Source organism: Oreochromis niloticus, linkage group LG14, assembly GCF_001858045.2.
Source record: "Oreochromis niloticus isolate F11D_XX linkage group LG14, O_niloticus_UMD_NMBU, whole genome shotgun sequence".
NCBI classification, from domain to species: Eukaryota; Metazoa; Chordata; class Actinopteri; order Cichliformes; family Cichlidae; genus Oreochromis; species Oreochromis niloticus.
The window spans coordinates 7,353,672-7,381,372 of NC_031979.2; the positions used below are offsets into that span (position 1 = coordinate 7,353,672).

At 40.7% G+C, this 27,701-nt stretch overlaps 1 protein-coding gene across 2 annotated transcripts; it reads right to left on the minus strand.

Annotated features, from left to right (window-relative positions):
- Window positions 1-640: 640 nt before the first annotated feature.
- Window positions 641-24,859, minus strand: pxylp1 (2-phosphoxylose phosphatase 1). Of its 2 annotated transcripts, XM_003456939.5 has the most exons (6): window positions 24,547-24,859; window positions 21,819-21,977; window positions 11,940-12,128; window positions 10,364-10,490; window positions 2,603-2,742; window positions 641-2,488 (listed from the first exon to the last, which is right to left on the minus strand). In XM_003456939.5, exons 2-6 carry the CDS (start codon window positions 21,898-21,900, stop codon window positions 1,461-1,463), a joined length of 1,566 nt encoding a protein of 521 aa, XP_003456987.1. In that variant the 5' UTR covers window positions 21,901-21,977; window positions 24,547-24,859; the 3' UTR covers window positions 641-1,460. The 2 variants fall into 2 exon arrangements, with proteins under 2 accessions (XP_003456987.1, XP_005461768.1); XM_005461711.4 differs by lacking the exons at window positions 21,819-21,977; window positions 24,547-24,859 and adding an exon at window positions 14,103-14,254.
- Between the last annotated feature and the right edge of the window lie 2,842 nt (window positions 24,860-27,701).

The window sequence follows — 27,701 nt, forward strand, 5'->3', positions numbered from 1 at the left end:
CTGTCCATCCCAGAATCAAAGGGAAACTCCTGGAACTGTCTATATCTAAACGTGTAGAAAGAAAGAGGTTTGAGCTCTGTGAACGGTGTGCCATCCACACATTCATGCTCCATAAAGACTTTAAAGCAACAATTTGCCTTTTGGGAGGATCTACTCTCGCAGATGAAACAAAGAGCCGTTTGGCTTCATTAACACAGGACACATTTGGCAGCTGGAAGCATATGCTTGAAGATAATTCAAGTTATCAGTCAGGAAGTTGGACCTGAGGGAGCCATTTCAACAGAATAATGATCCTAAACAACAGAAAATCCACCAAGTAATGGGCCGAGAAGTGGAAATCCAGGGTGTTGAAATGGCTTAGTCAAAATCAGAGACAGTATTTAAAAAAAAAAAGAAAAAAAAAAAAGACTCAAATCCTGAGTTGAAATGAAAGATTGTGATGGAGAAGGATCATGAAGGATCAGCTAACACCTAAAGCAAGACATTTTTACAAGGCTGACAAAACAAGTGTCTGAAATGACATCTGCTGATATTCTTGCAGAAATGTTTTAACGACTTTTAATTATAACTGGGTACATTTTAGATACAATGATTTTAGATCATTACTTAAAAAAAAAAAAAAATCACCAGTAAAACAAAGTAAGATTAGAAACAGCTTTTATTTGTTTATTCAGTATTCAAAATCCAAACCAAATGGGTCAAAGCTGAAAAAAAAACAAAACACTAAGAGAACAGAGCATTAAAACATGACGGCATTTATTTTACTGCTTGTGTTTTACAGTAACGTACGTCTGTTCGGAAAAAACTTTTATTAGATTCAGTAGAAAGACCGAAAATGAGAAGAAGAGCATGATTACTAATAGCACCAAACTGTCACTATTAAAGTACCGCAAACAATTTGAATAAAGCAAAGAATAAAAAGACACATGGCAACGTGTCAGAATGCTACTGCTAAAAACAAAGCCTGCTGCAAAGATTAAATGTTAAAACACAACTTGGTCGTCTTGAGTTCTACAGCTCAAACTAGCCCAAAGTTTTCACTGAAATACATTATTATACACAAAATATTCCCATCATAGTATTTCCAGCTTCAATATTCCTCTTTCTTACAGGCATTTGGGAATAACGAAATGTTACAATTTCAAGTTGTCATGGAATGTTGGAATAAAGTGGCTGAGTGCTGTTCAACTTCCCTTGAATTGTTTGTGTTGTACAGATAGAGTCGAGAACAGATCCTTATAAAATGATCGTAAGCTTGTACAAAGGTTATAAAGTGAAGGTCATGTTGTGTGTGATTGTGTCTCACTTCATGCTCAGAAATGTAAAGGACCATGTTATAAAATGTGGTGATTGTAAGACACTACGAGCAGAGTAAGAGTACACCGTCTTCAAAACAGGTTCTCAATGAAAGTACAACCATCTGCCATCAAGCTTTACTCAGTCGCCTTCCTCTCCGTCTGTCAACCAGGGCGCCTGTAGCAGGCCTCCTTGTAGGAGGTGGCATTGACAACGCTGAACATGTCTCTCCTAACAAAAGACAGGAAATTTTTCAGAGGGCAGAGAGGCTGGCTGACGTGGCGGTCGTGTGAGCGACAGAAGGTGGTGTGAAATGTCACGTCCTCGCCGTTGTACAGCACCCGGATGAATGTTTCGCCGTATTTGGCCTTTGACTTCTCGCCTTTTCCACTTCTCTTTTTTACTTGGCCTTGTATCGCCGGGGGACTCTTCCACAGTTCAAAGACAATTCTTGCTGCAAACCTTGGGAACCGGGCTTCTTCCAGACCCAGGGCACTTAGCAATGGAGCCACTGTGACATCATGGGCTGAAGAGAGGGTGAAGACCTCCTCGCCTGCAGAACGAGGCTGACGACCAGCCTCGCTGCTCTTAGCGATCCGCTCCATCTTGGCGGCGGTTCGGTTGAGATAGGGGTACATCGCCAGGATAGCGTATTTGTGGTACAGCCCTGCTCTCCTCCGGTCCACCTCATCGTCCAGCTGCTGCCGTCGGATCACAGCAAACTGTTCCATAGTCAGGCATCCGCCGGCGCCACTATCCCCTATGGGAACACATGGGAACGAAAGGCCATGGCACAGGTGGCACAGCAGGGAGTCTACGGGGTTTGCAGCTCGGAGCTGCCGAGTGGGAATACCCAAAGTTCGTGCCATATCCATGTAAGTTCTCTCCAGTTCGGTATCGGCCGCTCTGAGCTGATACTGCCTCCTCTGCTCCTCCTCCAGGTACCTGTTCCTGGCAGGGCAGTCGCAGGCCGAGCCGCAGAACAGCGTGCTCCACTGGTGACGCACGGTCAGCTTCGTCCAATCAAAGTCCGGAAGGAAACCATAGAGGAAGGCCAGCCCGCTCTGAAGAGTGCGACTCTTCCCTGTGGTCTCCACCCAGATCTGACGGGGTGACCAATCAGAAGGGAAGAGACTGTGTTGTTTGTAGGCGTGGTGGAGGAGCTGCCCATTGCGAAGGTGCTGCACCACACCTAGACAACGATGGGAAAAATGGAATGTGGCATGAATGATGTAGAATAAATTACGTGAGCGTGACTCAACACGTAACAATGTCTGTAAGAGTTCGGTTCATCTGCTCTTGTCACCTGTCTGTGTGAGTTCTCCCATCTCACAGGCACTGTGGCTGGGCAGACGAGGAACCGAGCCCAGAGGTGACTCCCAGTGGCCGCGACCCCCCAGGCCCATGTGATGGATGAAGGAGTCCAGCAGGGGGTGGGAGGGTTTCCTGAGGGTTAGAAGAAAAGACAAGAGGGGTTAAAGATGTAATCCATGATCTCATGTTAATTTCACATAACACACAATTAAGCCTGCATTGGTGCTCAGGTGGATGTGGTTTCCCCACACAGCTGATATATGTGACAGTTTGAAAGCTGCTCTTTGTTTCTGAACGGAGAGCACGTTTTGATCTTAAAGACATCTTTAAATTGATCAGAAATGTCACAATAGACAAATGATGATAAATTAGTTTAAATCATTTCAGGACTTAAAATGTCCAATTACAATATTTAAAATTAATCATAATATTTTCAGTCATAAGTGACTTCAGTGTAACATCTAAAAAATAATCAAGCAGAGCTCCATTCTCAGCAACTCTACACATTATCCAAATCAAGTTCAGTAAAGGCTGACAAACAGTAGTAGAGTATTTGAATGTGATTGTTTCAAATAGTACTGTTTATAGATACTTTTGGCTGCTGCCACAAGGGGTCGCCACAGTGGGCAGTGCTGCATGTTTGGATGCCCTTCCTGACACAGCCCCACAGGGGATATGTGTCTCCAGCTGGAACTGAACCAACAACCTTCCACTTACCAAGCAAATTTGTACAGCACTATTTGTGAGAACAAATTAATTAAACTGTGCTCAGTCTTAAACATTTACTCAGTGTTTTCTTACTAAAGCTGCTTTTTTTTTTTTCCTTTTTTTTTTTTTTTTTTTTTTTTTTAAATTAGTCATCCAGTAGACCCACACATGGAATAACCTTTAGCTCATGTCATTAAACATATAACGCAGCATGCAAAGGCAAACGTTAACTCTCTAAACTGCTTCTAACCTTTCAACAGAACTTCCTGTTCATATTTCAGCTTTAACCATTGGCAGGCAGCTGTGTGACCCCTGAGTGTTCAACCTTTTTGCTAACATGATGTTTGCTCATTTTAATCCTGCTTATGTTTGTTGTCCACTCAAAAAGATTTTAAATGCATACAAACTAATACAAATACTCCCTTTTAAATCTAAATGGAAAATCTGACTTGCATAATGTATTGTTTATAAAATCCTCAAGGTTAATAAATTAGTAGGAATAATACAATAACTAAAGAAAGTTATTAATATAATAATGCTTTTGTCCCTCAAAACATGAAACACTCATAAAGCTGAAACATCCATCATTGTTCTCCTTATCAAATTCACAGTCACAGAGTCGTCCTCAGGTGTCGTGGGACAAAAAGTAAAGTACACTCTGGACAGGTTGCCAGTCTACCACAGGACCAACACACATCTACGGCTAATTTAGATTCACCAGTTAACCTAATGTGTCTTTGGACTGTGGGAGTCTCCCTGTGGACCGGAGAGAACCAAAGATGCCATAAGGAGAACATGCAGACTCCACACAGATGGTCCCAGAGGGCCAGTGAACTCAAACCAAAGACCTTCGTGGTGTGTAGTAAAGCTGAAACAGCAAGCCAATGCATCACTTAAGTCTATGTATTGAGGCTTTGCAGTAATTTTTATGAAGCCTGCTAGTATTATCCATCCTCTTACACTTATTCAAGTCAGATCCACACCATGGACAGATTGCCACACACGGCCAACACAGAGAGAGAGACAAGCATTCACACACACATTCACACCTAACCCAACTAACTGCATGTTAGGAACCTAGAGCGTGAGGAACCTAGAGTACCCGGAGAGAGCCCACGCAGAAACGGGGAACAAATGCAAACTCCACACAGAAAGGATGGTGGAGTCAAACCAGGCCCTTCTCACTGCCCTGCCAGTATTATGTTTGCATTATATTTAAAAAAAAAAAAAAAAAAAAAAGTACAGCGCGCTTCCAAAATGTGAGGATATTTTTGTATTATACAATTTACACAATTTTATAACATCACACTGGGGTATGAAAAAATTGTCATTTGCTATCTTAGAAATCTTAACAAAGCTGATAAGATAACCTGTAACGAAAATAATCATCAGTCGCAGCATGTGGTGCCACTCCCCACATTCACCACCAGGTGTCTCTCCAGCACAACACTGCTCTGCAGCAGCAGCACTGTTCAATATGTGTGGGAGGCAATACGGGAAATGGAGATATAAAAAGATGAAAGAATTTGTTGCCTTGGGAGAAATGCACACATGTACACACGCACAAACCCTAACACCCACTCGAGCACGCATACAAGCACGCACAAACACGTAGGGATGAGGGCAGCGAGAGGAGCAATCCAAGTTATAGTAGATTAGAGATGACTGAAGATTACAGTTTAATATAACAAATCTGAGCGAGCTGCAGTTCAGCTCACTCAGATTAAAACGGGTCATGCGCACATACACAGTTTCCATAGTGATTACATACTGGTTCGGGAATGAGCCGTTTTAGAAAAAAACAAAAAAAAACAAAACACGCAGACAGAGCAGTCATTACCCTTAAATCATGCCTGTGATTGTTGTGACGCAGCTCTACAGCCAGCAGCTACATTACAAAGGACAATCGCATGATGACAACGGGTAGTTTCTGCTTTTTATGCCAAAACAAAGGCTTCACAGCACTAAACTCTTTTTGCCTTTTCCTGTCATGCTGCATCAGCAGCTGTTGTCTCCATTTAACCATTAACCTTTTTCTGCATTATCACAAGTTAATACTCCCTTAAACAACACTGAATATGTGCTATTCAGTGCCCAGCAGTGCTCCAGTTCGGTGCCATCAACTGATGAGTTTGCTGTAGGGAGTTTGAGACAATTCATATTTTAATTGGCTACACTGGGAGGCTGGATGTCAGCGGATGGGGACACTAGTGCAGACAAAGAGCCAGCCAGGCTGTCTATTAGGCTGATTGTTGCTAACCAAAGATTACACAGCCCAATTACATTAAGCAGGGATTATTATCACTGAATGGGATGGGGGGAAAAGATTAGTGTGGTGGGAGGAAGGGATGGAGAGATGTGGAAAGAAGAGGTAGCATGAGTGGAGGGGGTGGGGGTAAATAAAAAAGAGAATGAGATGGTGTGGTCAAAACTGGGATGAAAGTCCAAAGCAGAGATTAAAGCAAATCGGATGACTGGTTCAGGGAGACAAAAACCTGGACAAAGACTGCAGTGGTAGAAGAAGGAAAAGCAGAAGAAGAAGAGAAGAGATGTTCCCTGCTGAAAGAGCTCAGTTAACCACAGACGGAGACAGTGGGTCGACAAGCTGGTGCCAGGGTACACACACAGACGTGCACACACACACACACACACACACAAGGACACACACTGCTGAGCTCTCTGTAAGGATCCTGCCCAGGGCATATGCTAGTTGAGATCCCTGTAATTACATGCTGGTCTAAATAAAAACAGAACTACCTATGTTATTACCAGAATAAACCAAGACACACAACAGACTCAACAAAGCAAGACAAATGCATTTCAGCTAGGTTATGAACCTTTCTGAGATCTACACCTGATTGGAATTTTGAAGCGGTGACCAACCAAGCAGCAATGTTTGAGACCGAAGCCAGCAAGGAAGTGTCCACCCCCCCTTGAAACAAAGCTGAAGTTGGAGTTTGTTTCACAAGTGGATTAATCCCCATGACCTCTTAGGTTAAAAATGCCAAAATTCAGCCATAAAAATGTCATGTTTACAACATGGTTTTAATTTAAACCATGTTGTAAACGTGAGAAAATGTTAGCGCGACTGTGAGTACAAATGGTTGTCTGTGTCTATGTGTTAGCCCTGCAACAGACTGGCGATCTGTACCCCGCCTCTGGCCCTAAGACAGCTGGGATAGGCTCCAGCACCCCGCGACCCTGAAAAGGATAAGCGGAAGCGAATGGATGGATGGAGTATTTATTCATAAATCTTTAACAGATGAGATATTTCAGTTGGGACTAAATAGACTGAGGACTGACACTGAAAACATGGCCATCAAAAATGAAACACTGTCATGATGGTCATTTAGTTACAGCCAAAAGTGAAAAGAGGTGAGGTGTTTACACAGAATATTAACGACCGAGATGCAAAATATGTAGCAATAGAAGAGCAAGTTGATGGTACAGTGGAACCCCGACTTACAACCCCGACGTAAGTCAAAATTTTTGTAAGTCGAAGCACCTTTTTCCATCGCCTTTTGAGTGAGGCGATGCTGGCTGAAGACGAAGTTCTTGGTGGAGGAGGAGGTGGCGGAGGCTTAAGAAAGCATACGTATGCATGCATACATATGTACGTGTACATGTACATGTACATGTACATAACATTCTAACCATTCTAAACATTAAAACTAAAACTTACAGTTACGTACGTACGTAATACGTACACTGTGCAATGATAATCGCGAAAAATGTCCTTGATATCGGCCGATGGTATGACGGCCTCCTCCTCCTCGCTGAATTGCTGCTGTACTAATGAGTGCTGCATCGCCTCCAACTCTTGCAGCTCTGCCGCTGACAATCAGAGCCAGCGGATTTTTCGTTACGCGGGCATTTTGCCGTACCACGGGCAGAAATATTGCCGTTAAGTGCCTTCGTAACTTGAATTTTTCGTTAAATGGGGTCTTCGTCAGCCAGGGTTCCACTGTACAGCTAAAAATATATAAGCATTAAAATGCCCCTTATAATGCTGAACTTTGCGAGGCACGATGTATTTCCCCACAAAGTAATCCTACATAAATAAAACTGAGGAAACTCATATTATTGTAGCATTTTAGTGTCTAGACCTTTTAAATAATGCCCACTCTCAATCAAAGGGTTGTTATCAGCAAACTCAGCATGGTTAGGAAACCTGTCCATTCTCAGCTTATCAGGTTACACATGCTGGACTTTATCATATTCTGTGGTGTTCCTGGGCAGCCTGAGCGGCACCGTGGAATTATGGACATAAGAGAGAAGCACTGCATCCATAAGAAGTTGTTCCCGGGCCTGTAAAGTGTTGTCACTGGCTGCTATATCACACTGGGCGAAGATAAGAACCAGGCAGTTTTGTGCAAGCTTCTCTGTACATAACTTTACATTTAAAGGTTCTATCTCAGTCTGCTGGTATGTATACATGTGTGCATGAAGCTTTTTCTGTTTTTTAGTTGCTCCTCTGTGAATATGTATTTGCAAAGTAGCTTTGATGATTCCGTAGCAAAGAACCAGTCGTCCTCCTGCTTAGAGTGGCCCTGCAGCTCACAGCAGATCACAAGATCAGAAAGACTAATCTGCGATCCAAGAGGGTGGAGGTGAAAATCAAGAGAGATCCACTCAGGGGGGTGTAACTGAATGATACTGAGGAACTCAAAACAGCAAAACGCACAGCACTCCAGCCGGCAGGGAGAATGTAACAGGATGTAATGAGACGGGAAGAGTCAGGATTACTCAGGACCAGTTGGTCAGCAGCAAAACAAGAAGAGTGGCAATGCTCTCAGACCGATAAACATGAAGATGGATACTCCGATAATGGGACACTTCCGTGTTGGTAGTAGTATTATAGTATAAGACTGAGTATTGTGACTTTTTGCACAATATGCAGCCTTTTGCACATTTCTAATTGCACTGTTCTGACTGCACTGTCTTGTGTCTGTATCGCTCTGTTCTGTCTGGTGTTGCACCATCTTTGTTTTTTTTTTTGTTGTTGTTTTTGCAATTTTTGCAATCTTTGAACATTAAACTTTATTTTTTGTGTTGAATGTCTGTTATATGTCATATGTAGCACCATGGTCTTGGAGGAACGTTTCACTGTGTACTGTACCACTGCACACAGTTGGAATGACAGTAAAGGGTAGTGGCGCAATTTGAGATATTTAGCAAGTTGAGTCTTGAATACAAATAACACTCATTTCTTCCACAGTGAAGGCAGTTCAACACCAAACAACAAGACAACGCATGAAATCCAAAATCTGCTGCTATATGCTAGCTTTGCTATGGGCATGGACATATTACTAAGATGATGTGACAGTGCTTTTTAAATATATTCTTACTTTTCTGTCACAACTAGTCATGGATTACTGTTTATGCTCTGCCCGACTCTGCTTAGATCAGCTGGTTGTTGATTTTGTAGAGTTGCCAACAGGGAAGTCCTGCCTCTGAAGGACAAACTCCAATAACCTGGTGGAACGGTGTTTCCTCCATCTCTTCTTTACTCATTTTAAATTTCACTGTAGACACCAATATATCATCAAAGAACTAATATTGGCTGATACATCTGGCTCTACATGTCTTTGTGAATGTGGTAAAAATACAGTCTAAGTAGAGAACTACTTTATTAAAGACAAAGCAACAAATTGCCACTCTGCCTGATGGGAAGGCTGCTATTCCTGCAGGTACTTGATCATAAACCACCTAAAACCAGAGCGACGTTTTATATTTAATAATCAAATGTTCATTGCATATCAGCTGCAACTAACTAATCTGAAATCCAACCATTTGTTTCAGCTTGAGAGATTGGCATGTGGCCTGCACTGTCCAGATGTGCAGAGCTGATGTTGCTGCTTTAAAGCTTGGTGCATAATTAAGTTAAGAAGTGACTGAATCTGAAGCCAGGTACACAGCCCAAACACAGGACCGGTCACAGAGAATTTATTGACCATATGGTCCAAAATCCCACAGAGTGAGTGCACAAAACCCATCTGACCGAATAACAAGAAAAAACTGTCATAGCAACGTGCATTTGCAATAACTGAAGTGAACACAACCACACAGAATCAGACCTCTTCTGAAGCTCAAGCACAGGAGCAAGCTGGCTTTTAATAACTTCCTATCAGGAAGTCTTGTCTAGCCCCTCTTGACTGAGCTGCAGAGTCGGGAAGAGCAGACGCACTGTAAAGTCTGGAGAATGGAGCGTAATGAATAAAGGAAGATAACAATATTAATTTCTGTGTGTGTGTGTGTGTGTGTGTGTGTGTGTGTGTGTGTGTGTGTGTGTGTGTGTGTGTGTGTGTGTGTGCTTCCACGCATTTCTATAGGGAGTTTCTGTCCTACTGCCTGCAATCGCCGCAAAACCAAGCGACTGTCTCGGGTATTCATATGTTTAATGCTTATGCAGGTCCTGATTTACCAAGTGTGATGCAAATTAATTGCTGTGAGGCTCTTGAACATCACACAAAAAGAATCTAAAGCTGCTTTCTCATTGAGCTCATTTTCTGACAGCTGTTATCTAGCCAGCAGTTTTTGTAGGAGGATATCAAAGGCTGGTTCAGTAATTGGTGTCTCACTCTCTCCCACTTCCCATCAGGTCTTCCTGCCAACCATTAGACAAAGGGGGCCGGAGTTCATAGCTGGGAGATAGTTACCGCTAAAGAAGCACTATTCTCTGATCTGGTTTAATTAAAACAGTGAGCACAAAGCCTTCATTTTCACACTGTAGAAACCAATGTAACACTTTAGTTATGCCACTCATGCTCTTGCCCTTCTCTTAAAAGAGTAAAACACCACACTAATAAGCTTCTGCTCCGCTTTTAGATCAGTCCAGAAAACATTTCTTGAGGTGTATTGTAGCATCATGTTACAACAAACATAGAATACTTGTCTGTTCACAAATGTTTGTAATGGAAGACTTCAAGGCTTGGTGCTTCATTTTATACATGTGTGGTCCAATACTTCTGTCTATAGAGTGTATGTGATTTATGAAAAATGCTCCATGTTGTATTTGTTCATCTTATGGGAAACGTGGGTGTACCTGCTAGTGGACAGGGTGCAGTCAATGGCGGGTCGCTTGGTCTTGGGAATGGAATAAAGCGGATAGCGATCACCGTGGCGAATCATCACATGGACAGACAGCAGCTTGTAGTCAGCAGGACTGTGACCTGTCAGAGGAGACCATCTTCAGCAATGTTCCAATGCATGCGGTGGAAAAAGGCACCACTTTATTATTCACCATTATTCTCCCTTTTGTTAGCAGATATCAGATTACTTATCCAAGCATCAAGACTGTGGTTAGATTAGGATGTAACAGGCATATGATGATAAGAAATTAGAGCAGGTATGTTCGTTTTTTTCTATCAACAATGATCACTTCACAAAGTGTGACTGTTAGCCACAAGTACATCGAATTATCCCCCATAGAGTTTCTGGCAATCTCCACAGAGCTGTTTCCCAAACTATCACTCAGTTGTTTTTTGTTATATAGTCCAAAAATGACTCATTCTGACACACAAGGGAGAAATATTTTCAGTTTTAAAGTTCTCATAAATTCACACTTTTAACCTAGTACCAAATGGAGGGTGGAGATAGTAAGGATATAGTGCACATTTGCAAATGTAAAAAACTATACAAAAAATATACAAGATTTGAGACAATTTGAAGCAAAAGTGCTCTGCTCGGGGCATCAACTAAGGCTGGAGTTGGCAGCAACATGAGACACATCAAAGAAATTGGAGCACTGTCTGTGAGTGCACGACTGTGAGTGTAAGTGAGTTATTTAAAAGTCAAATCAGAAGATAGGAGATGCAGGGAAATGAGTGTATGTCCTTGGGAACATTACACCACCTTAAAAAAAAACACCACTGCACGTGTCAATAACTTTGGATGCACAGTGCCTGTCAAATCTAGGTTTATGCCACAGATGCTCTAAATCGATGCTATATGTGTGGAAAAAAGAAAAATATAAAAAAAGAACATTAATTTTTGATTAAGATGCAAAATTACACTTATTTACTTGCATACTCAAACAGGAAAATCAGTATTTAGTGATTGTCCAGTGTCTGTTATGTACCTAATAAATAACAATGTATGTTTTTGTTTTAAACAAGTTTTTGGGAGATTTTTTAAAAATATGATTATTTATTATTTCTTGTTCTTATGACAGGTGGTCTAATAAATCTAAATGATGAATGTGATTCATTTTCCTCTGGTGAGAGAAACTAACACGCAGTGATAAACAGAGAAAAGTTGAATTAGCGGTTGCTTGTGTAACTCGTCTCAAGCAGTGCAGGATATTTGTATGGTTGCCTCAGGCTAGAAACAGAGCTGTGCTGTAGTGAGATGGAGCTGCAGCATTACAGATGATGCAGACCACTAGAAGTGACGTCTCCAAAATTAACACATCCCTCGTGCCCTGACACACTAAAGCTGACATTATTACTAAATTAAGCATTTTTTTGTGCTGTCCATCACATCTGCTTCTGACTCATGCAAAGAGACAGCCGGCCTCCAGAATATGTCTCTCACATAACCAAACTCACAATCACACACAGCATTAAGGTTTTTTTCAGTGTTTGCTTAAATCAGATTTTGTGTCACTGTGCAGTTCTCACCCTCCCAGGCCTGTTCAGTGCGGTTGGGAATGTTGCAGTACCCATAAGCCTCAAATATGGGGTTGGGCTCCTGGGTGTGAGGCTGTGGGAACACTCGCTTTCTGCTCTTCCCCACAGCCACCCCGATACCTCCATCCGCAGCATGGAAAGGGCGCTCCTCCACTATGGGTGTGGTGGGGATCAGGTTCACTGTGGAGAAACACAGTGGCATGAGAAGAGCTAGAAATACAGTGTGTGTGTGTGTGTATATATATATATATATATATATATATATAAAATTTTAAGTTAAAAGTAAAGGTAGAAAGAGAAATGAAAGAATTAGGAAAACTAAAAAACACCACTCTAAAGCATCATAGTGAGCAGCTTCACCAGCTTAGAACTCTAAATAGTACCGTTTTGTCTTTTGCCCAAGGATCAAGATGGGACTTCACTATTTCATTAATGTGTGTACAACATTTCAAGTGTTTTCCATAAAACTGGATTCTATTTTTGGCAGCAGCTGGGGTGGACATGCTTACGTGGGTCCCTGCAGGATGTGGGTATTTCTTGTAAAGCCAACTTTATGATATCAATTATGCTCACAACAGTAACCTGGTCCTGCCAGCTGACAGGGAAATATATAGTGCTGAACATGGTGCCATCATGGTACCTTCTTATAATAGTAATAATAATAAGATGGAGTCTAAAACCTGGCAGCACATGTTTCAAAAGGTTTTCATCTAATGGTAAATAGAGGAGAAAAGTAAAACCACAAAATAATGGAGTAGCAAGACACAGACATCTGAGAAAATCATTTCCAACTCAGTTCATCTCCATGTCAACAGCTCTGTATCCTAAAACCCCCTCATTGCCACCAAAGTGTTGCCTAGGCACTGGCTGACCCGTGAACCTGAGGAGAAATGGTCCAAAGAGAGCGGAGCAGCAGTGGGAACTGGAAGGATCATTTAAACGGATCCAATCCTGAAGAAAAAGAGGCTGAACACCCCCCCCCCACACACAATCCAGGCTGGCAAGTCAACTGTGTAAACATTACATCCTGCTGCAGGGAAGAAAAAGAGAGGCCCACTCTCTGCCTCATCATAAAAGACCTAATGAGTTTTCATTTCTCAGAGTGAAATGACTGAAAACAACAACAGAGTGTAAACAATGTCCCCAGCGGGGCTCATGAAGACCGTACAGTTTGCTCAAATATTTACTTCTGTTTGTACTTCACACTAGTATTTACACCTTTTTTTATACAGTAACTTCAGATTGCCTTATGCCTGCTCTATATCTCACCATAATACCTTAAACCCTGAGAAAGCCCTCTGAATTTCCACTTTATTGAAATGTACTACACAAATGAACTGCCTTGCAGTTTTGCTCCAAGGATCATGTTTTCCATTTGTTTAACTGCCATTGTGAGCTGTCTGTGAAAGACTCCATACTTTATAATGTCCCGCTCTGAAAGGACATTAAATATCCTCATGGCCCATCAATGTAACCATTGTGCATATGTGCAAAATTAAATCTTGCCTATTACCTTAACCCGATTTAAATAATCCTTTAAAGGCATTTATCAATTGGAAAGACCCAGACTGTCACTGCTTCCAGCTATTCAAATGTGAGCTTTGGCTGCTGTTTTTAAAGCGCCTGAGCTTTTGCTTTTAGGATCCTTGGTTTTAGAACAAACTCTGACTCGCAACATCAGTATCTTTTAAATCCCTTTTTTTATATTTTACTTTTGTGCGTGTGCATTATGAGTTTTCCACTCAGGTTTAGAAGTAAATATTAACAAAAGGGAAAACACAATAGTTCACTCAATAAATATTTAAAAAGTGAGACAAACGGCTCTGCTTTTAGTAAAAGTAGCTGAATGGAGCCTTATCTCACATCTCCCTCAGCAGCACAACAATATTATCACACACAATCTGTGCAGCTGATGTACGTGAAGCACAACCTGTCACAGGTGTTTGGTAATGCTTCTTAACAGGTTTGTTATGATAATCGTCGTCTAAGAGTTGTAGTACACAAATACTAGAAAAGCTGGTAGACTTTTAGAACATAGAACAAGCAAGAACATCTAAGAACAGTTATTTACCAAGACAAAGCCAGATGTCTTTGTCTTGGTAAATAAAAAATGAAAGTCTTCATGAAAAGTTTTGAATTTGGACAAAAACTCACCACAAATGAGAAAAACGACAAGCTGAGCGACACGAGTGGAGAGCATTTTGACGACCGTTCAGTAGCTCGATGTCTGACTGCACACACTGGACCTCATTCATTACCATAACTTGTCCTCCTCCACTCACTGTGCCCCATACACTGCTATCCCCCCCACCACCTCCCAGCAACACACACACACACACACACGTCTGCCTGGACAAACCAAACGTTTGGAGGCCAGTTCAGTCACAGTTGCCTCCACAATGGGGCTTTTGTTACTCCCTGCCCAACACGGTCACGTGCATACATAGAAACGGCAAACAGAGCATTACGCACACGGGACACAACAAATTCATGCAGACATGCTAAATGTGGCTCAATTAACATGCCTTCCAAGTATCCTTCCACCTCCGTCAGACCTGAGAAGAGGGCTACCTGAGTGTTTTCAGCAAAGGTGACAGCATGCAAACATACACGCATCCTGACTCAGATACTCAGAGCTAAACAGTCTGCCCTGTTAATTCTCGCACCTCTGAGTATGTGTGAGGCCATCATTATAAACACATGCAGCCTCAAGGCAAACAAGCGGCTCTGCCTCAAAAAACGCACACAAACACGTCTGTGTTAAGTAGAGCACCGCTGTGATTATGGAAGTATAAAGATACTCAGAGAATGTGGCTTGGCCTCAAATTAAGAAGGTGGGTGCCCACTTATAGTACCCAACTTGAGAGCACACTGTACTGTCAGCACTGCTGTAACCAAAGCCCAGTGGAAAAGATGGAGCAAATATTGACTCATAGTACAGACATAATGAGCAGCTGCAGGCAGCCAGGACTTGTTGCATCCTCACCTTATGTCTAGTGAACGCGAATGGAGCAACACTCGTAACAGAAAATTCCATCAAGAATGAAATTATTCACAGCTGGAGGAGGCAGCGCTATGTGGCTTTACAAACAATCCACAGGGACGAAACAGATTAACATCCTCGTGGCTCGCATTTCATTAATCACTAATGGTCAGTGTTACAGCAAAAGCACCGATAAGCTCCTGATTGCCCCCGATATAGATCTGAGTCTTTTAATACCCAGTATCTGGTCGGATTTATTTTGTCATTAGGGTAGCACAGCAGCTCTTTGGTTAGCATTGTTATATAAATGTTAGTGGAAACTGAAACATCTGGAGAAACCAAATAGAAAACATGGAAATGCTAAATCATTGGTAAATGCAAATATGTGTGTTAGGTTTCTACTCCACCTATGGTCTGGTTTAGCTGGCCTTAGGGATGCAAGACCCCAAGGCCATTAAGATGCAACAGGCAAGAAACTAGACTAAAGCTTAAAGATAACAATCATCAAAATCATCAGGATACCTCATTTGTGAAACACACATGTACTGTAAAGCGTGGTAGTCTGTCAGGGTGTTACGCCTATGACAGACTGGCACTGTTCCAGAAGCCTGCATTTTGCCAAATGCATGCTGGGATGCATTTCAGCTCATACAATCTGGCATAAAATAAGCACTAGAGAATGCTGATGGATAGAGTGAGGGAATATTCTCATTCCATCTTCCAGCTAATATGTCTGAACAGTGCAGACAGTTAGTCTACAACAGGCCACTTTAATAATTAGTGAAGTCATTTAATTTAGTATGCTTGACAGTTGAATAGCTTTGCATTAAAAATGTAGGCTGCACCACAATTTGTCTTTAATGCATATCTATACTACACTAGATCTATTCGTATTGTGCTCTGCAGTATTTTGAGCTGTTTTGTTGAGGAGGAGTAATAGCGTCTGAATGTTGGCAGGAAAGGCTGAACATCTTCTCTAAAGTCATATTTTCAATGCATGTCTAAATGTTGTTTGTCATGCATTTGCAGCAAGCTGACTCTTACTCTGAAATCCAATCTCATCAAAATACATCAGCCTGTTTTACTTCAAGCGACTAAACAGCCCCACAGCAAACACTCACAAACACCACATCCGTATGTGGAGAAGATTGGATTTTCTATCCACCCAATGTAATGAATGTTTTTTAAGGGCAACACCTGTATTTGATGGGCTTTTACTATCGGGAAAGGCTAGCCTCAGTTAAGCCTATAGAAGAGGGGAGTCAAACGTAAGGCCTGGGGGCCAGAATTGGCCTGACAAAGACTGGACTGCTTTGAAAAATGTGAAGGAGGGCAAACATTTGACACTTTTTACTGTATTTTCACAAGTGTTACAGCTTCTCCTACTTATAAAAACTGCTCAGATGACCATACTACACCAAAGTAATTAAGAAACAATTAAATGACATAAAAGTTCCTGTTTTTCAGTCTATATTCTAGAAGCATGTATATACACTACTATCTTATATTAACACATCACTAGGATTAAATTGCAGAGAAACCTCTGTAGAATGACAGAAAGGGGAGTTTCACTGGGCTGACCCACTTAAGATTAAAGTGGGTAATGTAAAAGGAGTTTGACATTCCTGCTACAGAGGAATGATGCCTACTCTGTCCACGGTCTACAAATGCTGGGTGTTTTGGACACTAGGACAGGACACACTCTAGGATAGAGTGACTTTTGCTGTAACAATTTTTGCACTTTGGCATAAAAAGTCAGTCTATATGCCCAAAAAAAGTCACAGACGTCTATATATATGTTCAGTTACGTACCTTGTGGTCATGTCCGATGACTTCTTTACAAAATATGTTGAAAGCCTATAACCAATTAACAATAATGAACATAAAGGGCAGGTGAACAAGCTGTTATAATGGGGAAAACTATTCGAAGAGGCCAAAATGTTTTGCTTTTATTTTTTCTTCTGCGTTAGCTTCATTTTTCGGCTCTGGAGGGCGTCACTTGTTATAAACCAATAACAGAGCCTCTGAAAACCAACTCTGTCTAGAATAAGTAGAACAAAAAAAGTGTGGAATGTGTGTATCCAGAGATGCCCGTACTGTAAGATATCATCATGTGGATGCAAATGATATGGTCCGAGACTTAAGCTGCATTGTGTTCAGTCATAGTGTAACGTGAATGTGATATCACAGAGATGGTATCGCTTCATACAGGCTTCATTCATAAAATGTGTGCAAAAATAGCAGGTGAAGAGATAAACTGTCTATGGGCAGCTTCTTTACATGATGATAAAAATGTTGCTAACAGCTGTCTTTGGTGTCTACTGTAATAAAAGTGCCAAATGCTGCTGTTAGTAATGTATAATTACTGACTCCATGACTGATTCTGCCTTTTATGTAAGAGGACATGTTTGTTTTGGGGGGTTTTTTGCATTTCAATTATGATTTCCAGCAGAAGAAAGACTTTTACTTGTTTGCACAGCTTTTCTTACACCACAAAGGTAATGCAACTGTATTCATACAGCCATGACTTCCACTCTATTCGTTCCGTTTTCCTTCTCAGGGAATGATGATCAGCAGGTTACCATAGCCAAAGGGCAACGCTTTTATATAGTGCAAGAAAAACAGAAGACCACGAACAGAGCCTTGAGCTACACCATATTTAACCTTAAAAAATTAAGATGTAGGCTAGCAGTTCTAACAGTTCTAAACGAGAGCCAGACCACATATTTTCCAGCTGATTTCCAGCTAAGAAGATACCGAGATTGATGGTGTTGAAAACCACACTAAGACTCATGAATTGAAGTTCAACGATGGAGTCATAGTTCACCGTTTCCTGCTTTGGTGAGCTCTGCTCCAGCAACTCTGGAAATGGACTGAAATGACAGGATTCCTGTTGCACATGTGGGCTGATAATGACTGGAAAATAATTATTTGGAGAATATATATAAAAAGAACAAAAAGATAGACAATGCTTTAATTATAGACGCTGGATGAAGGTGTGGTTTCTTAAGTGGAACTTTAATGACCACAGAAATTATAGAGCAGAATCAGCTGTTCAGAAATGTTCAGAAAGCCAAGTGGGCTGTTGAGTACAATCCCTTCCACAAGATTTTTTTCCATAGCATTTTCACTGCATGTACTGGTAGCTCAAAGGCATATCCAGATTTTGCTCAGACACCATCGCTGTCGCTGGTAGTGACTGCAGGGGAAGCAATGTGAGAAATGTGGAGAGAGAAATTTGACAAGTGCTTGGAGGTATGCCTTAAGGACACTCATTGGTAGATGATCATTTCCAAAGTAAAAAAAAAAAAAGTTAAGTGATTCCCGTGCCTGTTAAAACACTGAAAAGAAGCTTTTAGTCTTTTTTGATCCGTCCAAACAGCACTTTGTTTGAAGGGTATACTTATGGGACTTTCTTTTATCGTTGTGTAAACCTCACAGACAACCTGCCTTTCTTCTTCTTTTATATCCTCCCATGGCAGTCCTCTCTCACAAAATCTGACACCCTAGAAGTGCTTGACTCTCACAAAGTTCTGCATCACCTTTCCTTTCACTACTGCTGCTTACATCTCAAAATAGATTACTCTCAGTTCTCTGGCGTGCCCCTGAACACTGTCATCACCGTCCTCTGGGAGTTCCCTGTCAGTCCCTTCCCCTACCTTTGCCTGCCGTGCTCTAAAGCATGTATTGGTTTTAATTTGAGGTAGCCTGGAGCCAGACAGGCTCATTTACTCCGCCATCAATAATCCTCAGTCACTCTGTCTCTCACCGTAATGGTCAACAAACAACAATAAACATAAGGATGGGCTTTTTCTTAAAAGCAGGCTGGGGGTAAGACGGAAGAGCTGCACTGGAACAGATGAACAGGCTACCGAGCAATAGCAGAAAAGTGGAACAAAAACAGAAGCTGACCATCTATTAAACATGAGGAGAAAATCCCTCATGCTTTCCTACCATGCTTTTTCTGGATAATGGCTCAATTCTTTTTCTATTTGTGATGAATAAATGATGACGGCAGCTTTTCTTCAGCAGTATTACTGATCAAAAAAAGGTTTGTGAGGGCAGTTTTAAACATAAACAGTGCTCTTGGGAGGATTGCTGCTTGTGAGCTTAACTACAGGTCTTTTTTTTCCCCTGGGTTTTGCTGCACTCCTCCCAACTATAACACTGCTGTAATTTGTGCTTTGTCTATCTTTGTCTCGGTGGTTGTCTTTCCTCTGGTCTCCATGGCATGCTTTGTTCTTTCCCAGTAATCTGGCACATCTGCACAAGTATAGTTTATAGTTTGTATAATTTACAAATTCAACCATTCATTTGACTGCTATAAGACTAAGCCATGGATATGCTGGTAAGCCAGTTAGCCTGACATACTGGTTGATCTTAATAGTTCTAGTTAGCTATCTGAGGAGCTTGTGGATTTAAGTTGCTGACTTGACCTTCAGTGAGACTCCTCCAGTGAGTCCATGTTTGTATTCCTTCATGTTCAGATCTTTGAAGCTAGCAAGAATGTATCAAAAAGCAGAGAGCTGATACTCATGTGTGCAAAGTGTTGTCCAAGACGAATGTCGATTTACCTCTGCACTGCTTCTGGCCAGCTGTTCTGCACCAGTATAAACGTTGGGCTGAACATTATTAGATCGATGTAGCTGGGTGTAGGAATTGCCTGAATTATGGGTCACATCTGCAATCCCACACTGAAATTCAAGTCCTGATAAGCCACAAGAACTGTCTCTTAGCTAAGAAACCAGTAAATTTAATACCGTCAATAAAAAGGGCAATATCAAGTAATGAGGATGTCATGAAAGTGAAATTCTGGGCTGATCCCAATATTAAATGTACACTGTGTAAAATCTTAGTCACACTTGGTGCATCAAGTATCATACGATGTGAGAATGTAGGCAAACTGTTTATCAGAAGATATGTGTGATTTCAGGACACTCAAGCCTAATATTAGCTGGCGTCATGTTAGCCTATAACCAGCTGTTATTGCTGTTTAGCTGGCTTGTTGTCAGGCGTCCAGAGGCAGGAGGGCCACATGTCCAATCTGCTGACCGTATGTAATTATGACAAAATAAGCAAGCATGTTGATGCACGTTTTCATGTGTTAGAGTTCTGACTTCAGTTCAGGAGATGAGGCTTGAGGTGGACATGAGGAAGGAGAGACAGCAGTGAAGGAGGCAGATGACGAGGACAAGGAGAAAGACATAATGAGAAAATTATACATGTACAAATATTAAACCTTTGAATTAATTAAAAGGCATATTATGCATGTGCCCGTGTCTAACCACATAAATAAAACCAGATTAGGGGGAACTTTGATATCCAACTCAGTCAGTGTATTCCAGATGGTCGAGCAACATGGTGGTTTCCACAAACTGGTGACCGCTCCTATATATTTTCAATAGAATAATTCTAAGTTAATATGAATGCATCAGTTTGTTGGAAGACACATTAATCAATGTATATTTATGCTTACAACATTCTTTTTGTCTATCAAAGAACCTCAACAAATTACTCACTGTACCTTTAAAATGAAAAAATGTCTTTTTACTTGTTTAGTTTTGTTTTCTACTGTTTTTTTGTGGGAAAACAAAATGAAATGACCATTATAAAAATATTCAACTAAATACTAAATGTCATATCATTTGCTAACACACAGTCAACAAAGCTGATATTAACTGATATATTAGTGCATCTCCACTTTATAACATTTTTAAATACACTTTGAGTTATAGAGGGGTGTCTGGGACTTTTAAAAACAAGAAAATTACAGTCTAGGAGACAAGCGTGAGACTGATAGCATGGCATTAATATTAACTTATACAGCAGCTTCCTCCAACATGCTCAACCACTTATTATTATGTGGGAGAAGGGGAGGGAGGCACAGAAAAACAGTCTGGATTTAAGGTCCCAAAGTGCAATCACTAGATGAGCAAGAGTCAGAGCCAGCTTGCTCTTGCATTATTTCCCCAAAGATTAAACTCCAAATTTGTGTCATTCAAGGCAACATATGAGGAAAGATAAAGGAGCAGTAAATTCAGTCATTTCAGCACCCCATCTTACATTTGACTTTCTTTTTTTTTTTATACGAGGACAAAATGTTAAAACAGCTGATGAAGGACAGCTCAGGAGATTTTAAAGTCCAAACTACCAGCATAATCCTGTGAGTGTGATTTATGGCAGTCTAATCCTATACGCTCGTCCAGACACAAGCTTGCAGTCACTATTAACACTTGTGCTGCTTTGGGGGTTTTCATGAAGCCAGCGCAAAACAGCTTTACAATTTGTTCACCACACCCCATCTGCTTCATCAAGCAGCAATATTCCCTTTCTCACCAGCACGACTTGCAAATCACATCCAGAGCGGGGCAAGCTTGTCTCCTTTTACAGAGCGGTGGTTTCCTTGCATTCACTGCGGCCGGCCGGGATATGCTATCTAGACAATACCTGAAGGGGATGCTGAACAATGACTTGATTGAGAAAAGACACAATTGAGTTCACCTAGACATTCCACAGCAGATGTGGGCGACAGAGCATCGACAGAGGGCCACTGGTGCTGCTGGTTATTAATAGAGAGTCAATGGGGGATTCTGCTTTGTTTAGATACAAATAGGGTCTCCTGAATGGGACAGCAATGACAGGATATATATGTACAAAGACACAGGCAGAAGAAAAAAATAACAAAAGGAACTTAAGAGGAAATAGCAGAAAAAACACACTAGTTTATACCTCAGTGTTTCTTTAGAAGGGATTAATAGCAACAAAAATTCAAAATGCAAAATGGTCCATGATCCCGACCCCTCCAAAAAAAACTAATCACTCACTTCACTCATTACATGAATAACCTTTAAACATCAGACATCACACTTCAAACACACTGTACTTACAGAACTGGAGGCTCAGGCTGAGGATGGCCAGCGCTGCTCCACCTACCACCACCAGGAGGAGGAAGCGGTTACGAGCCAGCATCTTGTCATGTGATCATGTGATTGGTCTGCTGCGCCCCTGTCCGTCAGCCATCCAGACCAAGTCCAGTCCCCTGCAGTCTGGACACAGAGCCAGGGAATTCATGTCAAACACTATCTTTACCTTTGCCTGACATCACTGAGAGTTTCATGCAATAAACTTGTTTCTCCTTGTGCTTCACAACATTTCAAATATTTCAAACATATCAGCAGATAAAGGTTTTCCACCCTTTATGTCATGAAGTTCACAGATAAAATACATTTGCTCATATGAAACAAACGCTGATGAATGAAGCACACCTCACGAAAGCACAGCTGAGCCATTGTGACACAAGCTCCAGACTGTTTCAGGAGAATCAATTTGAGCGCGCATCAGATGTGTTGTCTCTGCTGGAAATACTCCAAACGGTTCAGGCTAACTGGACAGAGTGTGCGGGAGCTGAACACACCATGTCCACTCGCTTGATGTGAATTTACACCAGACAACCACATTTGTCTGTCACATAGATGTAGTACTAAGACACTGCACGGTAAAAAAAATAAAATAAAAATTAACTGAGTCACAATTCCAACAAGTGCAGCTTTATTTGGTTATGTGGAGAAATGTTTAGGGCTGTAGTATTAGTGTGAAAAGAGCTTTACTTTTTAAAACTGTCCTTTGAAAAACCATACAGCAAGCGCTAAGTTGTTCTAGGGGAAAAAGAGACAAACAATATAATATATTAAATACAAGTGCTACCTTAAGCACTCCATGAGGTTGTATTCATACTTCACAGAAGGAAGATGTGGAAGTGAGGCAAGACTAAATAATAATATCTTTGCCTAAACCTGTAACTGATATTGTAAAGCACTCACTCTGGCATAGCCACTTCCATTTTCAATTCCCGGCTATATATGGAAAAGACTTCTATAAGGAGAAAGGAACAGAAAGTACAATGAAGGTCTGGCCTTTGACCTGGGGTGAAGCAATCCTTTCAGCACAGGCAAGTTTAGACCCTTCCCTTGTGGTGCTCAAACACCCCCAATTTTTCTGACATCGTCATCTAATGTGATCATTTTTCAACTCATCTACTGGAGATGGGACAGAATGAAAACACATTTAACTGTCCAGTGTTCTTGATGTCATGATGCATCTACTGCTGGTTTGTCATTAATAAATCAGACTTTGGTTGCTGCAGCAGAAAAAAGACAAAGACAAAATTTCATCACACAAATCCGTGGTGCAGATTTACACTTTACCTGAAACAGAGCAAAAGTGTGAACTGGTTTGCAAATGCGGGGCATCACTGTCACTTAGAAAGTGTATGCTTATGCATATTTGCTCTCTAAATAGCTTAATGAATATTAAGCTATTGATGAGCTATATTAATGAGCCTCCCGAGCCATCAGTCCTCTGGCTTATTGCTAGTTACCAGCCAGCGAGCTTTTGTACTTTATTATTTCAGCATATTGAAGATTGCTGTTGTTATTCTGGTCACACTTGGCTTCATTATTTGTTTACAGCACAGCTACAGTTCCAGGTGACTTCAAGTCAAAAGGATGTTACATGTCACTGGCCAGCAGCAGCCTTTATCCAGCTTGAATTTTGCTGTAAATGAATATGGATCAGTCTGTATGGAGTAATGCTGCTTTAAATTCTTAATGATTTGGTGGACTACCTCTACTGCATGTGGTTAGGAGACTGAAACAGTGTCTGGTGAACATAGCTGATCCTTTGCCCCGGGTTCAATAACTAAAGAGTCCACCATAAAACCGATGTATTATACTGAAATCTGTGATTATTCATTCTGAATTATACTTAAAAACTGCAATAGGTCATTAAACTAATGAGACTGTTTTAAGGTAAGACTAATGTGCAACCACCTAAATTACTGTTTGCAAATGTAAAAATGGTCGACTACCTTTGCAAACAGGATATTCAATTAATATTACTGCAAGGCACTTTTACGCATTGGCATTATGATCAGATGCTGAGCCCACCTAAAGGTTTCCTGGAATCGCCCCTTTTTTAGGTGGTCTTAAAAACAGAAGTATGACATAATTCAGTATGACTGAATTTTAGGGTTTGGGGGGGTCTACTGGTTGTTTCGGCATACATGTTTTTTTAAATGAACAAGGGAGGTCTATTTTAAGTTAACAGGGTGCTACCTTGCACATTGCTTTCATGTGGAACTCAAAGAATGCAAAATAAAGGAGTCAAATAACATTCGAGTTATCTGGAGTCACGCTTTAACTAACAGAAAAAAAACGAAAGTACTTGAGACATGCGGGACAGAAGGGTCTGTTAGCGTTAGTTAACTAGTTAGCTAACATTTAGCTAGCTGGCGTTCATCAATCTTTCATGTTCCTTCAGCAGTCCCGCTGACTGACAGCTTTATGGACAATACAGTACTATTGCCAGTGTCATCAGGGTTACTGTGACTCGACTTCCTTTCACTTTATTCGTCTATACCTGTTGCTTCAAAGCGCTGGAAAAAGGGCAAGTTATCATGTTAAAGCGTAGCTTTGTGTTACCAAGCATGAATACATTAAGTTGCCACATCAACAATCCGACTCGCTGAAAAAAGACGAACAAGAAAACACTAGTTGCACACTTTCGAACAGCTACAATCATCAACAAATGAATATTTTGGTTTTTTGTTTTCCTTACCTGGAAGAACTGACGCTGTCAGGGCCACGGACAACAGGGTCAAGCACTTGAATCCAGCGCTTCTGTATCTGCGATACGACTGACTGTGGACAGTGTGAAGAGACCGGCGTCGAGTCAGAGACGATGTACAGCACGACTTCCTGTCGGAATTTTCAAAATACAAACAGCCATGGCAAATATCCTGCCACATTTCGCACATGACTGAGGGGATCAATTGTGTGCTTTATTTTTAGATATGCCGATTTTTTCTAATTCATGAATTTTAGCAGGATAATAACTACCGTGAATATAAATCGTGAATGATTAAAAGGTACGTCAGAACAAAAATGGTTCTCCTTTTTTTCGGTACAAAGAATCGATGGGTTTCCGGCTTTAAGTTAGCATTCTTTCTCTAACTTAACAAATGTGTAAAGCCAGTCAAAAGCGTAGCCCGACTGCCCCATCTACTGGACCAGCAACAGCAATGCATGTTGCCTCCTATGAGATGTGTAGTTAAATACCTTTGATTGTAAATTAGAGTCATTTATTTAATCGTATGTAATTCATGTAATATTCAACAGTAGGCTACAAAGCACTCATGTAAGCTACTTTCAGCTGCTCCCTTTCCATAAGGGACCCTCACAGCTGGTAGCTCCGCGTGTTTGATGCTCTCCCTGACACAACACCAAAGAGGATAGTGTCTTGAATGTGATTTTATTCAAGACACTATCTGTCTCTGCATCTCACTTATGCACAGAGCTGTATTTGGGGCATTTATAAAGATTTTTAAGTTTATAAAGAATAGCAGCTCAGCATAGAGCAGGAAAACTGCAACACAAAAGGGAATGAGTGATTTTTTTTTTAATCAGAGAGGTTTTTTATCTTTAAAAGTTATTGATTGGATCATGCAGTGATGCCAGCATCCACACACATCTGTGGGTATTTATTGAATGAGTGTGTGCTTCTATAGGTGGCAATGCTGACACTGCAGATTAGTTAAAGCACTCCTCTACTGGAATTTTTTGGAATGTTAAGTCACTGTTAGTTTGAAGCATAGTGTTGCAGACAATTAAGCATTCCTATCTCGCAGGAGTGTTTTCTTTCACCATCAGTCTTCACTTTGGTGACGGGTGTTTGGATGTGATATCAAAGTCCCCACAAGCAAACATTCCCTGAACTTGCTGGAGGCCCATGCACTGCTCTTTATGTCATAGACATAATATTGTCTAGCTAGTTAGCTACATTCCAGCTACTTAAGCATTTCGATTAGTTGTGCTCTTGCCTATAAGAAATGAATTTAACATCAACTTGGTATTTACATTGGCCTAAGGTCCCATAAATACCCTAAAACAGGTGTGCCAAACGTAAGGCCTGGGGGCCACAATCGGCCTAGCAGGCACCCTAAACCGGCCCACTTGACAGGTTTGAAAAACCAGGAAGCTGTCAATTTTGAACATTTAACTGTATTTCAATAGGTTTTACAGGTTTCCCTACAGATAAAGACCTCTATCGTGAATATACTTCACCAAAGTAATTAAGTAGTAGATAAATCACAATAATGTTGAAGTTATTTAAAATTACAGAAAGATTTTATAAAATATAAAATATAAAATCTTTCTGTAATTTTACAGCAGATTTTATAGAAATGTTTTTTCACAGAGAGAAAAATTTTGTTTTACAATTTAAGGCCAAAAAATCATGCTTAGAGCACTATTTCTTTATCACATGGAAATCCAGACATGCTGTTGAAATTGTTCTTTCCTTTCTAATATAAACATATCTCTGGCATTAAATGCATAGTTCATCTTCTTTACAATGACAGAAGGAAGCGCTTCACTGGTCCTTTAAGATCAGAGTGGGATGTATGTCATCCAGTATGTAAAATGAGTTTGACAACCCTGCCCTAGAATATCAGTAAGTATATAGTGTATAGCAAAACAATAAGGCGAGTTTGCATGTTCCCACTGTGTCTGCGTGGGTTCTTTCCGTTTACTCTAGCTTCCTCCCACAGCTCACAAGAAAAATAAATATCATCAAAATTTGCAGTCCTGTGTGACCCTCTAAAGATAGAGACAAGTCCAACTTAATTTCTTTGTCTTTCACAATCACTGTTCAGATGTAATTTTCAAAAGTAGTTTTAAGTATTTCGCAGGAAAACAGACACTCCTTTCCTGAAACATACTTGCAAGTTAAGCAAAATTAAGCTTCATAATACAGCCTGAACCCTGAAAAGTACAGTGTACTTACAATGTAAAATGGGGAAATATTGTTTGTTTTCGTGCAAAATTACCAAGAAATTATGCAGTACTTAATTTACTTACAGTATATTTATTTGTTTCCTTTAGAGACCTGATTTGTTACCCCCTTACTCTAGTGTACCTACTTTGAAGTATCTGTATTTAAATATAATTACTGTGTAATTACACAGGAATTACGGCCTTAATCATAGGCTGTATTATGAAGGGTTACCCATACTTTGTAAAGGTAAGCCTAAAGCATAAGAATAAGCATGAATGGCCCAAAAGTCAACATGTAGAGGTGGTTAAAGACATTCAGAAATTTTATTTTTATTTTTATGTAGGAAACAACAACAGCCACAGTTTAAACTGAATGAAAGCACAAAGATTCCACTCTTAGGAATTATTTTCAGACTTCTATTCAGAAATATCAAAATTTAAACGTAGTTTTTTTGTGTGTGTTTTCGTTTCCTTTGTTTTTTTTGCCAAAGTCAGACATATTTGATGTAGTTCTAAAAGTGCCATTACACTTCCTTTACGATTTAAATGAAAATGTCACCACTGAAAAGTTTTGAAAAATGACACAAGTGGTTCAAAGTTAACGGTCCGTTTTTTTCTAGACTACTGCTGACAGTGTCCTGCAGCGCTGCCGTCTGGCTGCCGCTAATCAGTGTCATCCTGCCTGCAGCACACCACTGTCTGCTCATGTGGTTAACGAATTCTGCAATGACTTAACTCGCATTCAGCCTCAGCCGAGGCGAGACGCTGAGAATTTTACTGATAACAACATCCTATTTCAGTCTGCTTACCTGCTTAACTCACAGCTCCATTGTTTATTTCAATGTTTTCAGCCTTTGTCTACCAAGACAAACACACTAGTCAGTTCATCGCTTAATGTGATGTGGATTTAGTAGACACATCAATGTGTTTTAAGAGTGA

Bases quoted from the DNA above. Each gene is read 5' to 3' on its own strand.
- pxylp1 (XM_003456939.5), bottom strand. From the start codon at position 21,900: ATGCTGGCTCGTAACCGCTTCCTCCTCCTGGTGGTGGTAGGTGGAGCA. The intron at 12,129-21,818 runs GTAAGTACAGTG...GTTTCTCCACAG, and splicing joins CAGCCTGAGCCTCCAGTTCT to TGAACCTGATCCCCACCACA. The intron at 10,491-11,939 runs GTGAGAACTGCA...CTCCTCTGACAG, and splicing joins CACTGAACAGGCCTGGGAGG to GTCACAGTCCTGCTGACTAC.